The sequence below is a fragment of the Bombus vancouverensis genome, unplaced genomic scaffold, assembly GCF_051014615.1.
Source record: "Bombus vancouverensis nearcticus unplaced genomic scaffold, iyBomVanc1_principal scaffold0033, whole genome shotgun sequence".
In the NCBI taxonomy this organism is placed as follows: domain Eukaryota; kingdom Metazoa; phylum Arthropoda; class Insecta; order Hymenoptera; family Apidae; genus Bombus; species Bombus vancouverensis.
This window is the reverse complement of record NW_027468924.1, coordinates 504709-529843: the sequence shown is the minus strand read 5'-3', so window position 1 is coordinate 529843 and position 25135 is coordinate 504709. Positions and strand designations below refer to the sequence as shown.

Genomic DNA, 25135 nt, shown 5'->3' with positions numbered 1-25135 from the left:
TTCAAGTTTCTGTTAACCGGCTTGGAAATTTCCTGCGCTTGTTTCGACTTTGAAGTCTTAAAAAAAAAATTGTAAGTAAATAGTATATATATAGTATATATATCCTGAGTCAAAGTTTCTCTTTATAAATAATAAACCGTTTAAAAACTATATTTTGTATGTTTTTTCCTTATTCATAATTAAATAATAAATATGAAATACTTCTACAGAAAGCCGACATCCTTCAATTAACCGAACAGCAGATGATTTAAAAATTAGTAGTTGAAAGAAATAAATGTTATTACATGTTCATAATTGATCGATAAATTTAAATATACAATTAGAAAATGTTTCTTCTTTATTGATAACTAAATAATACAGATAAGATACAAGATACTTGTACGAAAAGTCGGCGCGTCGTACAATTAACGGAACAGCAGAGGATTTGAAAATTAGTAGTTGAAAGAAATAAATGTTATCATATGTTCATAATTGATCGATAAATTTAAGTATGCAATTAGAAAATGTTTCTTATGTTTGGAGGAATATATAATCACTGCTGAATGTTTTGTAGTTACGAAAGTTGTATACAAACATACATTGTACATACGACTAGTAATGGTACTAAATTACTGTTAGAAGGTCTTGGGTGTATAGAACCATATGGTTAAATTAATACTAGAGATAACGAATCGCGCGAATGTAATTAATATTTTGAAATGCGTTGTTTGCATTAATTGATAGTTTTCTTATAAACTTTTTTATAAACAATTTCATTGCTATAGAAAAAAGATAAATGCCGGTAATATGTCTATCCTACTTAAATAGAAAGTGCAATATTTTGTTATAATATTTGGCGCAAGTTTATACATTATTACATCCAAAAATAATATTTTTTTTATATCTAAGCTATATTAAAATATAAAGATACAAATAGCTATGCGAGTAGTTAGTAGTTGATGCTTTTTACTTAAATTGTCTTATACTTCATAATTTGTAATAATATAATTCTTGTCATCAATGATTCTTCGTTTTTACTTTGTATATATTATACTTCCAGGAAGATGCCGCTCTATAAATTGACTTACTTCCCAGTTACGGCATTGGCAGAACCAATCCGTTCTTCTTCAGCTATGCTAGTATTCCATTTGAAGATGAACGTATCAAAAAGGACGTCTGGCCAGAAATAAAGCCCTGTAAGCTTAAGATTTAAAGAAGTTCTGTTTCTTAAATCTCATCTTTCCTAATTTAACTAAAGTAGCTAAATAAAGTAGAACACAATTATGCAGAGTATAACAGAGATTATTGTTTACTCTCCATTGCTCTATAAGATATGTGGGAGAACAATAGGTATTGTTAAGGAGACAATGCCCTTTGTTTGCTGATAAATTATCAATAAATTTAATTATATCTTTCCAAAACAGATAACAGGAAGCTAGATATTTAAGAAGCATCATAATCTGTTTGTTCGATAGAATCTTTGATTCTATTAGTTGTATGTTTTTAGTGACTCCTTATGGCCTGCTTCCTATGCTCGTAGCTGATAGAAGGAAGGTTGCTCAGTCTACAGCTATTTGCCGTTACTTAGCCAAACAATATGACTTAACTGGAAAGACTGACTGGGCAAATCTTCATATTGATGCCACTGTTGATACTATTCATGATATTCGTCATAGTGAGTATCCAGTGCTGTTTTGCATAAATCTTATGAGAATCTTGATAACAGATAGTACATATCTGTTCAGGTATTTATTAGTTGAAATCCGATTTAATATTTGATTTAATCGAACGATACACGTATGTCAACAATACAAGACAAAGGATTAAAAAGGATTGTAATTCTATCTTCAGTATTTAACTAAAAACAAATTTTCAGAAATTGCCGCCTTCCACTATGAGGAGGACGAGAAGGTCAAAGCTGCAAAACGCAAGGCTGCTGAACAGACGCTGCCGTTCATTTTAGAACGTTTGGACCAGCAAGTGAAGGAAAATGACGGCTACTTCTACGATGGTACTCTCTCTTGGGCTGATTTAACATTCGTTGCTCTGCTCGATTATTTGAACTTTATGTACAAGTCTGATCTGATCGAGAATTACGAGAATCTGAAGCTGCTGGAGAAAAAGGTCCTCCTTCTACCCAAGATCAAAAACTGGATTGAGAGACGCCCAATTAGCGAATTCTAAACTTCACGATTGCTTATGGTTTTATAAGCGTTTAAAGATTGCTGTTGTCACGGTGGTCGTGAGAACGCAACGAAAGGATGGTTATGCCTCACATACCTTGGTCAGCAAAATGATGGCTAAGCAGTAATAGAAACCCTATGTGACCGGCATCCAGCGATAGCCCCTCCACAGGAGCCGGGTCCTTGATATAAAAAAGTACCTCTCGAGTCGTTGTAAGAACATTCTTTTCTGTGCTGTTTGACCATTCTGTATTGTTACTCTGTCAGTGTTCAATAAATTTTCTAATAACAATCAAAATTTAAGTACGAATTTCTCACCTTGCGTGCGGAACGTGAAATTACCCCGAATCGACGTGAAAAAATTGGCGATCCTGCCAGGATCCATTCATCGCATCAAGAGGAAACTTCAACGGGAACTCTACGGATTCTACAGCGAAGGACCACGGTCACCTCCATGATCAAAAGAAGGATCTGCAAAGAATCTCGGTAAGCTGGCTTTCGTACATTATCGAAACCGTAAGCCTGAAATACGTTCTGAAGATAGTGACTCTTCTTCCGCCGAAAGTGTCATATTTCTCAGCATGAACCCAACTGACAAGAGTACCGCTAAACAAAACGAACTAATCGCTACCCTGATTGAACAATTTGAAAGCCTAACTCACGAGTTTAGAAGCTTTATAAACAGCACCGATCAAAACATTAAAAACATAAAAGAATTTGCGGAAACTAGCGATAGAAATCGCTCTAAAGAAATACGCGATCTTGCAAAAACCATGGAAATAAAATACGACACCGAGACTGACCAGTCGCAAATAAACGCCCATTTAGAAACCGCTGCTGATAACGTAACGGATGACGAAACTGACGGACCGAACACGTCACAAAGACCACGAGCCGCATCTAGCCGCGCCGCGATTAAACCAATAAACAACTACAACGAAGATCGAGGGCTCGAGGCAGATAAGGCCATACGAACTGTCGAGACACTACGTGGTCAGGATGACGTAGGCGTTGAAGATTTCATCTTATCGGTCCGCAAAGCAAGAGCTAGGTGCAAGGCAAGTGACAGAGAGCTATTATTAGATCTCATACTGATCGAAAAGATTACCGACAACGCGAAACGAAACATACGATATCTAAAAATCAACTCGTTCGAAGACTTATATTCATGCTTAAGACAACACGTATTAACACCAACAACTATTAGCAACTGTAGGGACAAATTAAAGAATTTAAAACAAGGGGCAACAGAAAGTGTACAATCTTTTGACTCCAGATTCCGACAACAGCTAAACGAATTAAATTATGCAGTCCAAAACGAAAACCGCACACCAACAGAACGACGCGTAGCTATAGATATTGAAGAACGCGAAGCACTTAAAACATATTTGCTCAACTTACGATACGAGATAGGACAGATGGTGGTATCTAGCGATCCAAAGAACCTGAACCTTGCCCAACGACTAGCAGCTGATAGAGAACAATGGTTACGAGAAGCAAATCGTGTTGCCAACCGCCCAAAGAATCAATCTCACAACATTACATTAGTATCCAAGCGAACTACTACCGATTCACAGCCACAAACTTCTGCTCAGCTACCTAGCCGACCATTAGACGACCGCATGAAACCGAAGTGTCCAAAGTGTTTACGAATTGGACACACAGCCGAAAAATGCTACTCTCGAAATTTTCCATTTGCCAGCCAAGGAAAGATTCCACCTCGAGTAAACCAAACAACGGAGAACCCAGAGGAAGCTTACATCGAGTTAACTGCACCACCACCGGAAGATTACTATCAATCGTACTGCAACGAAGAGACGGAGGAAGAGCCAGATTCCTCATCGATACCGGAGCAGGAATCAACCTTATAAAAGAAAAAGCCTCACTAAACGTCCAAACTTCTAACCCAAAAACCTTCCTAATGGGAAGTGACAAACATACCACTAACAAAATTTGCAACTTAACCATGCTCAAGAAAAATCATCAATTCTACGTAGTCCCTAACAACTTTCCCCTAATCGAAGATGGAATAATCGGACTCCCATTCCTTACAAAGTATCAGTACAGCGTCACTAACAATAAACTAACCTTGGACGAAATTATATTACCATTCCAGGAAACCGATAGCAAGATAAGACCAGGCGAAACTCTAATCTCAGCCCAATACATCGAAGGAAAGCCCACAACAGTATGTTTCATCAACACTGGTAAGCAAATCTGTCACATTACAAACGAAATAGAGAAACCCGATAAACTAAGCCAAATTAATAAATTCGCACAAATAATACGTACCAAACATATTGATCCACAACTTCGAGAACCCCTTGAGAAAATCCTCATCAATTACTTAGACGTTTTTAATATGGAAACAGACTCATTACCATGTACCAACTTGACAGAACATACAATCACACTCAAGACAGACAAACCTATAAACATCAAATCTTATAGACAGCCCGAATGTCATAAAAAGGAAATCGAGACTCAAATCAACGACATGTTAGACAAACAAATCATAGAACCATCGGACAGTCCATATAACGCACCAATTTGGGTAGTTCCAAAAAAATTAGATGCATCAGGCAAACAAAAATGGAGAATCGTTATAGATTTTAGAAAATTAAACGAGCAAACAGACCAAGACGCGTATCCTTTACCAAATTCGGACGAAATACTCGAGCACTTAGGCAAAGCTAAATTTTTCTCGGCCCTAGACCTCTCGTCAGGATTTCACCAGATACCTATGGAGCAAAATTCCAAAAAATATACTGCATTCTCAACCCCACAAGGTCACTTCCACTATAATCGCATGCCCTTCGGCCTTAAAAACGCACCGGCGACGTTTCAACGTATGATGGATACCGCGCTACGGGGGTTAATAGGAAATAACTGTTTCGTATACCTGGATGACATTATAATATTCGGGAGCACCATCCAAGAACATAACCGAAATCTAGCCATTATACTAGACAGACTACAAAATTTAGGATTAAAAATACAACCGGACAAATGCGAATTTTTGAAACCGGAATTAGAATACTTAGGACACGTAGTAACAAAGGAAGGAGTAAAGCCTAATCCCAAAAAGATTCAAGCCGTGAAAGACTTTAAAACACCAAAGACCGCGACCCACATAAAGTCATTCTTAGGACTCGTTGGATACTATAGAAAATTTATACGTAATTTTTCTAAAATCGCAAAACCATTGACAGATCTCACAAAAAAGGACACTCCATTCTACTGGACCGATAGACAACAACTTGCATTTGACACACTAAAACAAAAACTCTGCGAAGCCCCTGTACTACAATATCCAGACTTTGACAAAACATTCACATTAACAACAGACGCAAGTAACGAAGGGTTAGGAGCAATACTCTCCCAAGACGGACATCCATGCTGTTATATATCCCGAACTTTGAACCCTCCTGAAAAGAATTATTCCACAACCGAGAAAGAGTTATTAGCAATAGTATGGTCAATCAAAAGACTAAGACAATACCTACTTGGTAGAAAATTTAAAATTCAAAGCGATCATCAAGCCTTGAAATGGTTAAAGAATGTTAAAGACCCCTCATCGAGACTCATGCGATGGCGTTTGAGACTCGAGGAGTACGATTATGAAATCGAATACAAAAAAGGAAAAGAAAATACAGCTGCAGATGCTCTATCCCGATTGTATCCTATCACTAATGAAGAAATCCAACCCAATGTAGAAAACCCGGACTATTATGACGAGTATATAGACTGGAAAATCAATATCACCCCAGCTCCGATAACCCAAAAACCTAACAGATCACACTTTAAACAAATTACAAAGACCGAACTGGGAGACTTTAACGAACAGCATTGGTTGCGTCAATTAACCAAACACTTTATTAAACACCGAACCGGACGCTTACAAATAGGAATAAACGACAATAGCTTCAGCACGTTAGAAAAGGTAAATATTCAACTCATGCTAAGGTTTCTAACAACTAGATTCCCTCAAATTAAATTAATATTTGGACAAGATCCGCCAGTAGACTACGATAACGAACAAAAACAAACGATACTACGCGAAAATCATAACGAATTAGTAGGACACTTAGGTATACACCGCACCGTGAAACGAATACAAGAGCACCATCACTGGACAAACCTAGAACAAGACGTTACAGAATTCATACAAAACTGCGAAACCTGCCAACGAGAAAAGCTAAATCGTATCAGGGCCAAGGAACAACCTATGATAACTGACACACCGCTTAATCCTAATGACAAAATCGCAATGGACATATTCGGACCTCTCACCAAAACCAAACGGGGCAATCAGTTTATCCTGTCTATCCAAGATCAATTAACCAAATATCTCATTCTCATACCCTTAAAAGACCAAACAGCCAACTCAATCATTAACGAACTTTTGGATCACTATGTGTACATATTTTCCGCACGAAAAAGTATTCTGACGGACATGGGACGAAATTTCGTATGTAAATTGATGGACACATTTGAAAGGGCTTTCAAAATCCGACACATAAAAACCACTTCTTTCCATCCACAATCTAACGGATCCCTTGAACGAACGCATGCCGTAGTAAAGGACCTTATTCGAACTTGTACGACCGACCGACAGAACGACTGGGATGAAAACTTAAAATTAATATGCATGGGATATAATACTTCAGTACACGAGACGACCGGACATACCCCATTCGAACTAACATTTGGACGACAAGCTAACATGCCATCCTCAATATCAACCACTCCTAGCCTAACCAGAGAACAATTGTTTAACCTCTGGAAAAATCGACACAACGCCTATATAGCTAAAGCAAGACGAGTTACCGAATCTAACAAAAAGCGATACCAGAGGGATCAAATGCGAAAAATTATTAAAACACAGACGATATTCCGAGTAAAAGATAAAGTATGGGTACATAACGATCACAAAACCAACAAGCTAGACCACGAATGGCTAGGACCTGCAGAAATCCTCTCATCCAATCCACCCACCTATCTTATCGAATATTCCAACGGTCACACGCAAAGAATCCACGGTAACAGGCTAAAACCCTACCTTTCAGGAAGAAGACCATAATATGGATCATCATAACACTCGAGTACATTAGAAGCGATCTAGAAGTAAAACCATTGAATTACGCCAACATATTCCTGGAACACATTGACAATTGCTATCTGTGCAACGAACAAATAGATATCACCCTTATAGTAGGCCTTAACGATCCAATTGACCAAGTTAATAGATTACAACGCGTAATAGATTTAATAGACCGTCAATGTAAACCACCTTGCGCTTACATACCAGAAATAAGCAGCCTAAAATTTAAGTACAGAAATCTTCAAAACCTGACTCGGCAACTCAAATTATTATTGCGTTATAAAAGCAAACGCGGATTGCTCAATGTCATAGGCTCAGTATCCAAAACTTTATTCGGAACTCTCGACGAAAACGATTTAGAACTCATTAACAAGAACATCGATACATTATTTGATTCCAACAATAAAATAAAAACAATTCTTAGTAACCAAACCGCACTCATCAAACGCGTGCTAGACAATACCAAAACAAATCAACTTGAAAACTTAGCCAACGATATACACAAGATTGAAAACCACAATGAAAAAAACGAAATATTAGTCTCCCTATTAATTCAAACCGAATCTACCATATCAGAACTCCATATAAACATCGACGAAATTTTTAACACTGTTATGTTAGGGAAACAAGGAATCATAAACCCACAAGTTATAGAACCCGAATAATTCTTAAAAACACTTGACCAAATAACGAGACAAAACTTTATGACTAACCATATCGAACCTTCAGTCCAAAACTTTCAACTAATTATAGATCTAAGCAAACTAAAGGTATGGATAAGAGATAACAAACTTATATATACAATAACTGTGCCGCTTTTGGAAAACGATGAATGGAAAATAACTAAAATTTACCCGATACCTTCCAAACAAAACTCTGTATTCATTGCGCCTGTAATAGAAACGGATTTTTGCCTCTAACCGACTCAGAACAATACACCTTTGTCGATAGTCACTACTTAAACAAATATTGTAAACGAACGGCAATCATTCACATTTGTAAAAGAACTCAACCGAGTCACAATAGAATCAATTCACCTGAATGCAGATCAGAATTAATTACTAATCGACAGACGGTCAAAACTTGCCCGACTGCTGTCTTCAAGCTGGAAGAATTGACGTTCGTACCTTTGCAGACGGAAAACCATTATATTATTATTCCTGCGAAAAATGTACAAATCGACGTGTTATGTAAGACACATAAAATCCTAGAAATTAGACAACCAAGCTTAATTAGCAGTAAAACCGGGTGCATAATCACATACGATCATAATATTATGAAAATAGGAGGATCACATAAAAATATCTCTTACGAAACCAAATTTAAGAATAGCATATACAGCTTCGAAGAAACAGATGTTCCAATATTAGAGAAAATATTAGAAACAGCTCCCAAAGTAACTCACAATTTTAACCAATATAAAGCCAACCTCGACACATTACAAACACAAATCAGTACCCTGCAATTTGAGCGACGCATAAATTCATTGAAGGAATATGGCATATCCACACTACAAATATTAGGAATCATAGCCCTAGGACTAGGAACAATATATGTAATGTACAAATGTAAACTTTTCGAATGTCTACGCCGATCATTTCCTAAAAATGTACGTATCAAAATACTCTGCCCTACCGCTCGCGTAAACAGGATCGATCTAACATCAACAGTACCAAGGACGGTCACCTTCCAAAATATCACCGAAGACGAAGATGAGGGGATCATTCAACTTAGAAGCCCCACCAGAGCCTTACGCTTTAGCGGAGCAAAGCGAAGCTAAGGAGGGGGGAATGTCCCGGTGGTCGTGAGAACGCAACGAAAGGATGGTTATGCCTCACATACCTTGGTCAGCAAAATGATGGCTAAGCAGTAATAGAAACCCTATGTGACCGGCATCCAGCGATAGCCCCTCCACAGGAGCCGGGTCCTTGATATAAAAAAGTACCTCTCGAGTCGTTGTAAGAACATTCTTTTCTGTGCTGTTTGACCATTCTGTATTGTTACTCTGTCAGTGTTCAATAAATTTTCTAATAACAATCAAAATTTAAGTACGAATTTCTCACCTTGCGTGCGGAACGTGAAATTACCCCGAATCGACGTGACAAAATTTGCGATCCTGCCAGGATCCATTCATCGCATCAAGAGGAAACTTCAACGGGAACTCTACGGATTCTACAGCGAAGGACCACGGTCACCTCCTTGATCAAAAGAAGGATCTGCAAAGAATCTCGGTAAGCTGGCTTTCGTACATTATCGAAACCGTAAGCCTGAAATACGTTCTGAAGATAGTGACTCTTCTTCCGCCGAAAGTGTCATATTTCTCAGCATGAACCCAACTGACAAGAGTACCGCTAAACAAAACGAACTAATCGCTACCCTGATTGAACAATTTGAAAGCCTAACTCACGAGTTTAGAAGCTTTAGAAACAGCACCGATCAAAACATTAAAAACATAAAAGAATTTGCGGAAACTAGCGATAGAAATCGCTCTAAAGAAATACGCGATCTTGCAAAAACCATGGAAATAAAATACGACACCGAGACTGACCAGTCGCAAATAAACGCCCATTTAGAAACCGCTGCTGATAACGTAACGGATGACGAAACTGACGGACCGAACACGTCACAAAGACCACGAGCCGCATCTAGCCGCGCCGCGATTAAACCAATAAACAACTACAACGAAGATCGAGGGCTCGAGGCAGATAAGGCCATACGAACTGTCGAGACACTACGTGGTCAAGATGACGTAGGCGTTGAAGATTTCATCTTATCGGTCCGCAAAGCAAGAGCTAGGTGCAAGGCAAGTGACAGAGAGCTATTATTAGATCTCATACTGATCGAAAAGATTACCGACAACGCGAAACGAAACATACGATATCTAAAAATCAACTCGTTCGAAGACTTATATTCATGCTTAAGACAACACGTATTAACACCAACAACTATTAGCAACTGTAGGGACAAATTAAAGAATTTAAAACAAGGGGCAACAGAAAGTGTACAATCTTTTGACTCCAGATTCCGACAACAGCTAAACGAATTAAATTATGCAGTCCAAAACGAAAACCGCACACCAACAGAACGACGCGTAGCTATAGATATTGAAGAACGCGAAGCACTTAAAACATATTTGCTCAACTTACGATACGAGATAGGACAGATGGTGGTATCTAGCGATCCAAAGAACCTGAACCTTGCCCAACGACTAGCAGCTGATAGAGAACAATGGTTACGAGAAGCAAATCGTGTTGCCAACCGCCCAAAGAATCAATCTCACAACATTACATTAGTATCCAAGCGAACTACTACCGATTCACAGCCACAAACTTCTGCTCAGCTACCTAGCCGACCATTAGACGACCGCATGAAACCGAAGTGTCCAAAGTGTTTACGAATTGGACACACAGCCGAAAAATGCTACTCTCGAAATTTTCCATTTGCCAGCCAAGGAAAGATTCCACCTCGAGTAAACCAAACAACGGAGAACCCAGAGGAAGCTTACATCGAGTTAACTGCACCACCACCGGAAGATTACTATCAATCGTACTGCAACGAAGAGACGGAGGAAGAGCCAGATTCCTCATCGATACCGGAGCAGGAATCAACCTTATAAAAGAAAAAGCCTCACTAAACGTCCAAACTTCTAACCCAAAAACCTTCCTAATGGGAAGTGACAAACATACCACTAACAAAATTTGCAACTTAACCATGCTCAAGAAAAATCATCAATTCTACGTAGTCCCTAACAACTTTCCCCTAATCGAAGATGGAATAATCGGACTCCCATTCCTTACAAAGTATCAGTACAGCGTCACTAACAATAAACTAACCTTGGACGAAATTATATTACCATTCCAGGAAACCGATAGCAAGATAAGACCAGGCGAAACTCTAATCTCAGCCCAATACATCGAAGGAAAGCCCACAACAGTATGTTTCATCAACACTGGTAAGCAAATCTGTCACATTACAAACGAAATAGAGAAACCCGATAAACTAAGCCAAATTAATAAATTCGCACAAATAATACGTACCAAACATATTGATCCAGAACTTCGAGAACCCCTTGAGAAAATCCTCATCAATTACTTAGACGTTTTTAATATGGAAACAGACTCATTACCATGTACCAACTTGACAGAACATACAATCACACTCAAGACAGACAAACCTATAAACATCAAATCTTATAGACAGCCCGAATGTCATAAAAAGGAAATCGAGACTCAAATCAACGACATGTTAGACAAACAAATCATAGAACCATCGGACAGTCCATATAACGCACCAATTTGGGTAGTTCCAAAAAAATTAGATGCATCAGGCAAACAAAAATGGAGAATCGTTATAGATTTTAGAAAATTAAACGAGCAAACAGACCAAGACGCGTATCCTTTACCAAATTCGGACGAAATACTCGAGCACTTAGGCAAAGCTAAATTTTTCTCGGCCCTAGACCTCTCGTCAGGATTTCACCAGATACCTATGGAGCAAAATTCCAAAAAATATACTGCATTCTCAACCCCACAAGGTCACTTCCACTATAATCGCATGCCCTTCGGCCTTAAAAACGCACCGGCGACGTTTCAACGTATGATGGATACCGCGCTACGGGGGTTAATAGGAAATAACTGTTTCGTATACCTGGATGACATTATAATATTCGGGAGCACCATCCAAGAACATAACCGAAATCTAGCCATTATACTAGACAGACTACAAAATTTAGGATTAAAAATACAACCGGACAAATGCGAATTTTTGAAACCGGAATTAGAATACTTAGGACACGTAGTAACAAAGGAAGGAGTAAAGCCTAATCCCAAAAAGATTCAAGCCGTGAAAGACTTTAAAACACCAAAGACCGCGACCCACATAAAGTCATTCTTAGGACTCGTTGGATACTATAGAAAATTTATACGTAATTTTTCTAAAATCGCAAAACCATTGACAGATCTCACAAAAAAGGACACTCCATTCTACTGGACCGATAGACAACAACTTGCATTTGACACACTAAAACAAAAACTCTGCGAAGCCCCTGTACTACAATATCCAGACTTTGACAAAACATTCACATTAACAACAGACGCAAGTAACGAAGGGTTAGGAGCAATACTCTCCCAAGACGGACATCCATGCTGTTATATATCCCGAACTTTGAACCCTCCTGAAAAGAATTATTCCACAACCGAGAAAGAGTTATTAGCAATAGTATGGTCAATCAAAAGACTAAGACAATACCTACTTGGTAGAAAATTTAAAATTCAAAGCGATCATCAAGCCTTGAAATGGTTAAAGAATGTTAAAGACCCCTCATCGAGACTCATGCGATGGCGTTTGAGACTCGAGGAGTACGATTATGAAATCGAATACAAAAAAGGAAAAGAAAATACAGCTGCAGATGCTCTATCCCGATTGTATCCTATCACTAATGAAGAAATCCAACCCAATGTAGAAAACCCGGACTATTATGACGAGTATATAGACTGGAAAATCAATATCACCCCAGCTCCGATAACCCAAAAACCTAACAGACCACACTTTAAACAAATTACAAAGACCGAACTGGGAGACTTTAACGAACAGCATTGGTTGCGTCAATTAACCAAACACTTTATTAAACACCGAACCGGACGCTTACAAATAGGAATAAACGACAATAGCTTCAGCACGTTAGAAAAGGTAAATATTCAACTCATGCTAAGGTTTCTAACAACTAGATTCCCTCAAATTAAATTAATATTTGGACAAGATCCGCCAGTAGACTACGATAACGAACAAAAACAAACGATACTACGCGAAAATCATAACGAATTAGTAGGACACTTAGGTATACACCGCACCGTGAAACGAATACAAGAGCACCATCACTGGACAAACCTAGAACAAGACGTTACAGAATTCATACAAAACTGCGAAACCTGCCAACGAGAAAAGCTAAATCGTATCAGGGCCAAGGAACAACCTATGATAACTGACACACCGCTTAATCCTAATGACAAAATCGCAATGGACATATTCGGACCTCTCACCAAAACCAAACGGGGCAATCAGTTTATCCTGTCTATCCAAGATCAATTAACCAAATATCTCATTCTCATACCCTTAAAAGACCAAACAGCCAACTCAATCATTAACGAACTTTTGGATCACTATGTGTACATATTTTCCGCACGAAAAAGTATTCTGACGGACATGGGACGAAATTTCGTATGTAAATTGATGGACACATTTGAAAGGGCTTTCAAAATCCGACACATAAAAACCACTTCTTTCCATCCACAATCTAACGGATCCCTTGAACGAACGCATGCCGTAGTAAAGGACCTTATTCGAACTTGTACGACCGACCGACAGAACGACTGGGATGAAAACTTAAAATTAATATGCATGGGATATAATAATTCAGTACACGAGACGACCGGACATACCCCATTCGAACTAACATTTGGACGACAAGCTAACATGCCATCCTCAATATCAACCACTCCTAGCCTAACCAGAGAACAATTGTTTAACCTCTGGAAAAATCGACACAACGCCTATATAGCTAAAGCAAGACGAGTTACCGAATCTAACAAAAAGCGATACCAGAGGGATCAAATGCGAAAAATTATTAAAACACAGACGATATTCCGAGTAAAAGATAAAGTATGGGTACATAACGATCACAAAACTAACAAGCTAGACCACGAATGGCTAGGACCTGCAGAAATCCTCTCATCCAATCCACCCACCTATCTTATCGAATATTCCAACGGTCACACGCAAAGAATCCACGGTAACAGGCTAAAACCCTACCTTTCAGGAAGAAGACCATAATATGGATCATCATAACACTCGAGTACATTAGAAGCGATCTAGAAGTAAAACCATTGAATTACGCCAACATATTCCTGGAACACATTGACAATTGCTATCTGTGCAACGAACAAATAGATATCACCCTTATAGTAGGCCTTAACGATCCAATTGACCAAGTTAATAGATTACAACGCGTAATAGATTTAATAGACCGTCAATGTAAACCACCTTGCGCTTACATACCAGAAATAAGCAGCCTAAAATTTAAGTACAGAAATCTTCAAAACCTGACTCGGCAACTCAAATTATTATTGCGTTATAAAAGCAAACGCGGATTGCTCAATGTCATAGGCTCAGTATCCAAAACTTTATTCGGAACTCTCGACGAAAACGATTTAGAACTCATTAACAAGAACATCGATACATTATTTGATTCCAACAATAAAATAAAAACAATTCTTAGTAACCAAACCGCACTCATCAAACGCGTGCTAGACAATACCAAAACAAATCAACTTGAAAACTTAGCCAACGATATACACAAGATTGAAAACCACAATGAAAAAAACGAAATATTAGTCTCCCTATTAATTCAAACCGAATCTACCATATCAGAACTCCATATAAACATCGACGAAATTTTTAACACTGTTATGTTAGGGAAACAAGGAATCATAAACCCACAAGTTATAGAACCCGAATAATTCTTAAAAACACTTGACCAAATAACGAGACAAAACTTTATGACTAACCATATCGAACCTTCAGTTCAAAACTTTCAACTAATTATAGATCTAAGCAAACTAAAGGTATGGATAAGAGATAACAAACTTATATATACAATAACTGTGCCGCTTTTGGAAAACGATGAATGGAAAATAACTAAAATTTACCCGATGCCTTCCAAACAAAACTCTGTATTCATTGCGCCTGTAATAGAAACGGATTTTTGCCTCTAACCGACTCAGAACAATACACCTTTGTCGATAGTCACTACTTAAACAAATATTGTAAACGAACGGCAATCATCCACATTTGTAAAAGAACTCAACCGAGTCACAATAGAATCAGTTCACCTGAATGCAGATCAGAATTAATTACTAATCGACAGACGGTCAAAACTTGCCCGACTGCTGTCTTCAAGCTGGAAGAATTGACGTTCGTACCTTTGCAGACGGAAAACCATTATATTATTATTCCTGCGAAAAATGTACAAATCGACGTGTTATGTAAGACACATAAAATCCTAGAAATTAGACAACCAAGCTTAATTAGCAGTAAAACCGGGTGCATAATCACATACGATCATAATATTATGAAAATAGGAGGATCACATAAAAATATCTCTTACGAAACCAAATTTAAGAATAGCATATACAGCTTCGAAGAAACAGATGTTCCAATATTAGAGAAAATATTAGAAACAGCTCCAAAAGTAACTCACAATTTTAACCAATATAAAGCCAACCTCGACACATTACAAACACAAATCAGTACCCTGCAATTTGAGCGACGCATAAATTCATTGAAGGAATATGGCATATCCACACTACAAATATTAGGAATCATAGCCCTAGGACTAGGAACAATATATGTAATGTACAAATGTAAACTTTTCGAATGTCTACGCCGATCATTTCCTAAAAATGTACGTATCAAAATACTCTGCCCTACCGCTCGCGTAAACAGGATCGATCAAACATCAACAGTACCAAGGACGGTCACCTTCCAAAATATCACCGAAGACGAAGATGAGGGGATCATTCAACTTAGAAGCCCCACCAGAGCCTTACGCTTTAGCGGAGCAAAGCGAAGCTAAGGAGGGGGGAATGTCCCGGTGGTCGTGAGAACGCAACGAAAGGATGGTTATGCCTCACATACCTTGGTCAGCAATATGATGGCTAAGCAGTAATAGAAACCCTATGTGACCGGCATCCAGCGATAGCCCCTCCACAGGAGCCGGGTCCTTGATATAAAAAAGTACCTCTCGAGTCGTTGTAAGAACATTCTTTTCTGTGCTGTTTGACCATTCTGTATTGTTACTCTGTCAGTGTTCAATAAATTTTCTAATAACAATCAAAATTTAAGTACGAATTTCTCACCTTGCGTGCGGAACGTGAAATTACCCCGAATCGACGTGACACGGCCTTAGTGTGTTGAGAGAATGAAGAACGAATCGTGTTGATGGAAGTTTGTATGGAATGTAGTAACTTGTGGATTCTTAGAGTAAGGACAAGTGATTGCTGGTAGAGTTTAAAGTTTAAGGTATTTTAATGAGTGATATTCGATAACAAAAGGACAGACTACGATATCTTCGCACGCCGACTCACACTCCGTGTCCGCTCAACTCGCACTCTGCTTCTCGACTGACTCTCTCTGGCCGTTGTCCCATTCTATTGCCCTTTTCCTAGGCCCACCGCACACGTGTTCTGCAGACGCTCGTGGCCAGGGTCACGTAGGTCTTTTCCACGAAACTATGCACTTGAAAAGACCGATGACACATTGATGGGCCCGACGGCGCCTCGGCTCTCGCGACACTGTTCATAGTTCGTCCGATATTTCCCAGGCCTTTCGTCCACGATACTACAGGAATATACTGATTGCTTTTAACATTCATTAGTTCCAGTTATTACCGATATTTTTGTCATTTAGTTAGGGTTTTCCCTTTAGATTACGTTGTGATAGAGAACTGTTATTTGTGTATTCCTACAGAAACATACGAACTATATAAACTGTTGACACGATGTTGTGCTTTTGTATTATAGAGATAATAATAAAACCATCAAACAATCATTAATTATGTTTTTTATTATATTAATTAAGAATTGAAGATTACCTGCTTGGTGATCTTGATAATATCGTATTTTACAAATGTTGAACAAAAAAAAATGTATGATTATTTTATTCTGTTAGGGAAGTGATACATTTACACTGTACATGAGAGTGTGTGTGTAAGGGTTAGAGGGCGTCAAGGACTCAGTGGAGACAAAAGACTGTTGCCAGATGTTAGAAGAATCTAGGCTAGTCGGTTGGCAACCAGCGTGCGTGCAAGACGTTCTTAGAGAGGAATATAGGTGTATAACTGTTGTATGGGAAATATAGTCAATAATTTGTATTCCCAAATCCTCGAATTTCCTTACATATTCAATACGTTATGAGGGTTGCTTTAAAAAAAATACGAGTTACATATTTCTTTGAAAAAAGCATGATTTTTATCGATACAATAATGTTCTTCTGTTATCGCTTTAAAGTTGAGTACTTCGTTGATTACACGAGAGAACTCGCCTACAGCAAACAAGATACGACCGTGTGTAAAGTAATTAATCTGTTTGCTCGTTACTAGCTACACATAAGGCTTGCGTAAAAAAAAATATGCATTTCAGTTCAGGCGGAGAATTATGTAGGAAGTCATTTTGTCGATCAATAACTTAGTTAATAAAAGATCAAATTTTCATGTACATAAATGTACGTAACGTTCAAGTATAAATCATTACATACAATTTTTGTATAATTCGATATCTTGGTCACTTACATCTTACAAATGATATATAGATAATATTTATGACATACATTGGAGCTATCTTTTAGTTAACGCCATTTTTTCTTGTTTTCTCTGTACTTTTACTATTCTTCCAAAAATATCAAAGGATCGATGACTTCAAATTAAACTAGAATTGCTTCGGTATATTGTCAATCAATGGCTATTTGTATTCACATCTATATCAAAGGAAAACCGATTGCAAAATTAATTACCCTTGCAATTCCGCAATCTGAAACTATGTGTGATCGACCTTGAAGATGACAAATCTCAATGTTTGAAGTAGTACAAAAGGATGATAATTTAATTTCGCTTTATCAAACTGTACAAAATTTGTATACACATACAGAAAAAAAAACGGAGTTCAAACATTAATCAACATGAATTATCGGTTATTATTGCTGAGTAATTATTAGGATTAGAGCTTTGGAGTATCGATCGTATCGAGTTTTAACTATCGGTTTCCGCAATTTATTGTTTTTCTAAATTATGTCTGAATGGTATCAGTTTTTGAATATTTCATAGTTTACACTCCAACATACTGACGTAAGCTATCGAAAATAATTGTAAATTATGCAATATCATTTTTTTTATATTTCATAATCTAAATTTCAATCTATTTTTTGTATTTAACATCCCTTTTTTTATTGTTCGTGTTCCGTCTTGTACGTTCTTCAAAAAATCTTAATTTTTTTTTAGATAAAATCTTGTGTGAATTTACAAAAAATACGATTCTTCGTTTAATTTTTTTCCCTTATTGTCTTTACATATTTGGAGTTTAAACGCGTTTTAAGTACGTTCTTTTTTTTTAATATGATTACGTAGAATTCTTATTCTGAATAAATTATTTGTTTCCGCTTCATAACTGTTTCTAAATTACAGTGCATTTAATCTTGAAATGCACAGTAACATTTTATACTTTTTACGTTCTAAGGAATTTTCAGGATCGGTTAAAAATTAAATTACAGTAATGGTAATACTCAATATTAATGTCAGACGTGGATACTTCACTGTTTTGTATAATAATTTGTTATCTTGGCATCGATCAAGGTATTTAATATACAAAGCGTACAGATTAATAAGAATTTTAATTAATCCTTCTTCTATAGTATTCACCGTTCTTTTCGAGCACGTACCATTTCAAATAGACTTTCGAATAGATTTCAAAGATTTGTCTGTTCAAATAAAACGCGATCTTTTTTATTTCCCTATCAGTCGTCCCGTTACTGTTCCGTTGTTTCCAACAGATTGCAGATTCGTTTAAAAAACATTTGTAACGAAAAACAAACCCACTCGCAGAAATGTTATTCAATATCGCATTTATAACTTTCATAGACATCCTCCTCTCATTGCTATCATTGTAAACAGATTGAAACTTCGTTTGCAAACACTCGCGATTAAAAAAAAAAAAAAAGAAGAATTAATCTTAAACAATTTTATCTTGTGTTTCATTTATAATTTTCATAATTGTCTTCCCGACGTTGTATCATTTTAAATGGCTTTTTTCTATCCATCTATGTTGCAGTGAGATCAACGGTCCTAATTACTAAATTGCACGATGTGTTCATACAAATTCACTTTTTATGAACGCGATGAAACGAAATGAAACCTAAGTAGAGATTTGTTTTCTCATCAAGTATAACGAGTTTTATACTTTGGATAGATTGCCTCGTTGTGAGAAGGTCTTAATCGTTTATAATTGCGATTAAGTAATTGCAATAAGTCATATTTTTAAGAAACGTTCTCACATGCTGTCACACACTCTAATTAGAAAAGGATCATGAAACATTCGGTTTATCATATTATTTGTTTGTAAATCTTCCTGCTTCCGGAAACTTTTTTAAATATGAAAATATTTATATACAAAATTAAATATTTTTTTCAATATCAACACTTCTTGCGTTTATGCTGTCCTAGTCAGAATTATATTATTTCGTGTATCCTGTTGCTTTTTATATGATAGTCCTCCCGTTGGCCGCGGATTCGTTATCAAGCCTGAGGCCCTCGTCACTAGTGTAACTATCGACAATAAAGGTACCCCACGCGCGACCGGACGATGGAGAACTTCAACGCAGAACCGCTACCTCCCGCGAGCCCTCCCCGGGAGGGCGCCTCGAGCTCGGACTCGGAGATTCAGATTCGACATATATATTATTATATATATTATATATACTATTATATCTATATAATATATGTATTTATATCTAAAAATATACGTACAAATATATCTATTTAAAAAAATAAAGTTGACCGTCATATATCGCCAATAATATCGCGTGCGTATAAAGAAACTAATTACATTTAATTCCTTTTTTACATTTATTTACTTTTTATTATTATTTTTTTCACAACTAATTACATTTAATTATTACATTTACATACATTTAACTATTATTACATACATTTACATACATTTAATTATTATTTTTTTCATAATTATATCTCGTTTGAAATATTTTTCGACATAATTAATTGTTTCAAAAACACATATTCCAGCCTTCTAAATGATTTATTTTGCGTATTATACGAATTATTCCATCTATAAATAAATTGTTCTCTCTACGCACAAACACGCACACAGTCTGTTAATTACACGAGTTAATTGTAACATTTTTCTCGATAAGTTGACAGAGCAAGGAAAATGAGCGACGAACATACCTACAAACTAATCTACTTCAATGCCCGTGGTTGTGCCGAACATATACGGTACATATTTGCATATACTGGCATCGAGTATACCGACGAGAGGATCCCCGAAGAACTCTGGCCTGAATACAAGGATTGTAAGCGTGAAGAATCGATTTTTACTTTCATCGTTCAACTCTCAGGTATCTACCATTTACTCAAACTTTTCTGTATATAAAACTTTCGTTTCACGTGCAGGCTAAACTTACTTAAAGTAAAATTTCATACGGAATGAAGACGAACTTTTCATTAAGTTTTGCTTCCGTAATATCGTGTTTATCGAATACCAACTTAATTCACTTACGATTCTCGAATTTTTGTGTTGCAATCTTTATTGTTTTCAATGAATCGAAGCATTTCGAATATTTTGAGAAAACCGTAAATAGGTGACTTAAAATAGGAATACAAAAATACTTCTACGTTTCTCGTTAATTTAAAAACTTTTTAGGACTTGTCGGAAAAAAAGGATAAAAAATTGAAATCAGTTCGGAAATGAACAAGAACATAGCTAAAAAGTCGAAAGAACAAAGCAGACATAAAATTCGATCTTCTGTTGCGACATTTCTATCGTAAATGGTATAATAAAAGTTTTACGCAGCATAGTCTTCGATATAATCTTATATGTCGCTTGCAAATAGAGAAACAAAAAATCAACGTAAGTCTGTAAATCAATCCTGTCGGTGTAAAACACAAAATTACGTTCGCAATAGACATTCGATTTATATTCCTTGCATTTCAATTTTCATTACAAGAACCGTGTACATTTTCTAATATTTTTTCCGTGTCTGGTATTATCTTTTATCCTTGATTTTAAAAACTTTATGTTCTTCCCAACAGTCAAAAACACGCGATACCCTGTCCATCGTAATCGTAAGAAAAGAAAAAAAGGAGAAAGAAGACATTTCTGTATTTCTTTACTAGGCCATGTTGATTAAAACCGAAATGATTTCGATTCATCTATTCACAAGAACGCAACGGCCTCGGAAGCTGTGTTGTGATTTCCTATCGATCGTTTCCCTCTACACAGTGTTCATATGAGCCATGTTTGTTCTTAGCAATGCCTTATAAAAAGCTGCCTGTGCTGGAGATAGACGGGAAACCGGTAGCGCAGAGTAACGCTGTGGCGCGATACTTCGCGAGGAAGTACGATCTAATGGGAAAGAACGAATGGGATGCGATGATATGCGACGTGCTCGTCGATACTCTTGGAGATTTGAAGCAAGGTGAGTAACTGATGAGATGACTTTGCATTTGTCTCACCACAGAGACAGACGTTCAAGAATTCATTGTGAAAAGACGAGTACAAACAAGATACGTATGTCTTTCCGTTAAGCGAATGTTACAGTTTGTTTGCAAAAGTCAGTTTTTAGATTATAGAATCGTAGATAGAATTTAGAGGATAGAAACTTTTAGTAGTCACTTTTAGTTTAGTAAATTCTTATCGACAATAAGCAGACTACGTTATGATACAACGATTCCAACTGAAGATTTCTATCGACATCACGAATTCGATGGCTTCCAAAAATCGTGTTCTTACACCGCCAACGTAACGTCACGCCAGTCGAATCGAAAAATTATTACTAGACAGAGAAGGTGAACAATAAACGAGGTAAATAGGCTACCGATTGAATAATATCATAACGATCGTATCTCTGGTTTTTGCTTGTCTTTTATATTTGTTTCAAATGTATAAAATATAATCGTATCGATATCGTCCACGATTAAAGCCATCCATCCGCCATCGACGAGGAACGAACGATTATATTTTATCATTTATGCGAATCCTTCTCTTCTCTTCTTTCTCTATTTACGCCCCTCGCCTTGCTTCGTACCGCCGATGATTCACAATTCGATGCACCTGAACAGCTGGAACGTCGCAGATTTTTCCGTACGATAACAAACGTGTTTTTGATGGCCTGCTTTAAACCGTGACGATCGCCATGACGTGCATCAATTGTCGAATGATGTAGTGCGACGATACTCCTACGCAACTTTTTTTTACGCTGTTTTTTCCTCTATTTTTTCTTCCTGTGTGTTATCACATGATCATGAGATACCTGTATAGAAGATGCAAAGAGTCTGTGAAGAATTTACAGATATTTAAGATTATCATAATGTTTAAGCAAAAGCTAAGACGCAAAATATTGCTCAAGATGTAATTATGTAATATTTACTCAATTTCTAGAAGACTGTTTATATCTTGTTGTTATTCTTGATATGGAGATAAATATAGTATACTTTATTAAGACCTAGATAAAAGACTTTTTTCTCGTTTCTCTTCTCTTACTTAATCACTAAGAGTTATATAACGTTTATTCGATAATTCTGCTTCTCCTGACCTTTCCACAAATGGTTGTTTATATCTCGACATTCTTGGTACTTTTAATCAAATTTTAATAACAGTACTTTACTCGTCAGAAGTAAATAAAAAAGCTCTAAGTAGAAGCAAGGATTTACTTACCTTTCCTTTCTCGAATCTCAGTTAGCAATGTTGTTCCTCTTGAAAGATTTTCCAAGTTTCCAAGACAATTTCCACGCTGGTAACATTGTATATATTTCAAGTATCGTGAACCACAGGAACTTGTTGAGGCAATATTGAAGAAAGCAAAGAGAATGAAGAAATTGTAGGAACTATGAGAGGCTACTCCTTCTTTCACAACTTATTTTCTCTTCGTTTGGGGGGAAAAACACAAATGAACGTAACGGTTGGTTTCAGCTATCTGCTACTATCGCATGGAGGAGAATCCTGAAAAGAAGGAAGCGAGGAAGAATCAACTTTTGAACGAAACAATACCATTTTACTTGACTAAATTCGACCAGATTATTGGCGAAAATGAAGGATATATCATTCCTTCTACCGTAAGATTTTTTATCCAAATTTAATGTTAAAATTTTTAGTCTTTGTGCAAACTGGGCCATGTTGTCCATAAAAAATTATTGAAACTTTGTTGCGACAAGACAGCTTTAATTGTTGAGAGCAGAGTGTATCTTTAAAATTCATTCCTGTTAGTTTATGTACAAATGAATTTGCCAAGATTTTCAGCTTTTAGATAATTATTCATGTATCTTCCTCATCAAGTTTGATAGAAATTATTACTATCGTAATCAAAGCAAAGATTAAGATATGTAAAATCATTTCTCTGGATATGACACTCTTGTTTAATGAGTGATAAATGATACCATTCGAAATATCATATTTATATAATATATAATGATACTTATAAGTGTAATCACTTAAGTACAGATATCTGAATTTTTCTCACTGTCACTGACATAGATACGTATTATCGTTCCTTAGATTACTTGACCAGTTTATTTCTTTCATCACTGTGTTATTATATAATAATAATAAATAGTCACATTAAATTAATTTAGTATGATTATGTTGTTTAATAATACGTGTTTCATTGCAAAATATTTAGTTAAAATGTGTATCGAATCGTTGTAATTCCAAAGATGTCAATTGATGTAATGTAATAATAAAGTATAAAGTATAATAAAGTATAAAGTATAATTTCGTCTGTGGTATAATCTTTCTATTCCATTTTGTTACGTCGCACCGCGAGCAATATGGCAACCAGATGTCACCGGATGCTCGCAGCGTATCCTCCATAGTTTCAAGTACCTTCCATAAATCTCATAGATTTCCTAGAAAAGGTCCTTCAAACCAAACAAACGTCTGTTTCCGAAGAATTTCTAAAGACTATTGTCTACCCCGACTGGACAAGGGAAAGTTAGTTTTTCTCACGTATGCTGCAACTTTCCTCCCACTAACCACTTTCTCTCGAGGGCGGTTAAGACCCTTCGTTAACCAATTAACAACGAAGCCACTTCCTTCACTCTCCTAACTAAAATCGTCACCAACAAATCCGATGGTCCCGTGCGCTAGACACACCCATCCTTAGCTTTCCTCCGAGACAGCATCGTCTCCCAAGACAGTTCTGATTTCACATCCTTCGAACGGTCAATATCCTTCCACCGGGTAGGACACACCCACAGATCAGTCACTCATTCATCTCGTACATATTCTCAACGCGAGAATTGATTGTAATTTCAACAAATAAATAAAAAAAAAAATCTCGTACATACGCACCAGCGTAACTGCCTTCGTTATAAGTTGTTGGAATAAACGGTGAAATATAACTTACTATACTGTGTCATATTCATTTAACCACCTCTTATCTTAACCGAAACAGGGGAACGACTACTTCGCGGCGTCGATTCACCGAATCGTAGCGAGAATTTACGCCTCTCGCTACTGCGACTGCGTCTCTCCGCGAACGGTCGTAACACATTGATCGACAGAAGTACTAAACTCTAATAACATAAATTTATATATTTTCTATTTCCCAGCCACCAGTTTTATAGATTTTTCTATCTTCTGTACTACTTTTATCCCTTTTATTTTTTCTTACATGAGATTATTGTAAATTTAATATCATTTGTTCGCAATATTTGTTATTTATCTTTCATTGAATTTGAAATTTCGCGCTTCAATGTTGTGTGTTGTTCGACGTTTTATCGAACGATGTTTATCGAACTAGTTTATGAATACATACATAATCATTAAAGAATCTATAAACCTTACTAGTTTGTTTTTACTAAGTTTTGTTACAGAAAACATGTTCTCATAAATTTTCAACTTTAATTTATGGAAATTTATTAACCTTAAACTATAAAATCATTCAATGAGTCTTTCCGGATGTTTTTATGTAGTCATAATTTCACATATCAGCACAGCTCCACCAATAGGATAAGAGTTACGTGGAAGCAACAGGGGGGAAGAAGAACATATAGAGATCTAAAGGTTATTTTTGTCTCATTCAAGTTTCTGTT

The 25135-nt window shown here is 36.7% G+C and overlaps 1 protein-coding gene across 1 annotated transcript; it reads left to right on the top strand.

The window, feature by feature from the left end:
* Nucleotides 1-1045: 1045 nt before the first annotated feature.
* Nucleotides 1046-2303, top strand: LOC117166496 (glutathione S-transferase-like). Its single transcript, XM_033350487.2, has 3 exons — nucleotides 1046-1175; nucleotides 1487-1654; nucleotides 1856-2303. The coding sequence occupies exons 2-3, from the start codon at nucleotides 1510-1512 to the stop codon at nucleotides 2161-2163; spliced, it is 453 nt and encodes a 150-aa protein (XP_033206378.2). The 5' UTR covers nucleotides 1046-1175; nucleotides 1487-1509; the 3' UTR covers nucleotides 2164-2303.
* The last annotated feature ends 22832 nt before the right edge of the window (nucleotides 2304-25135 follow it).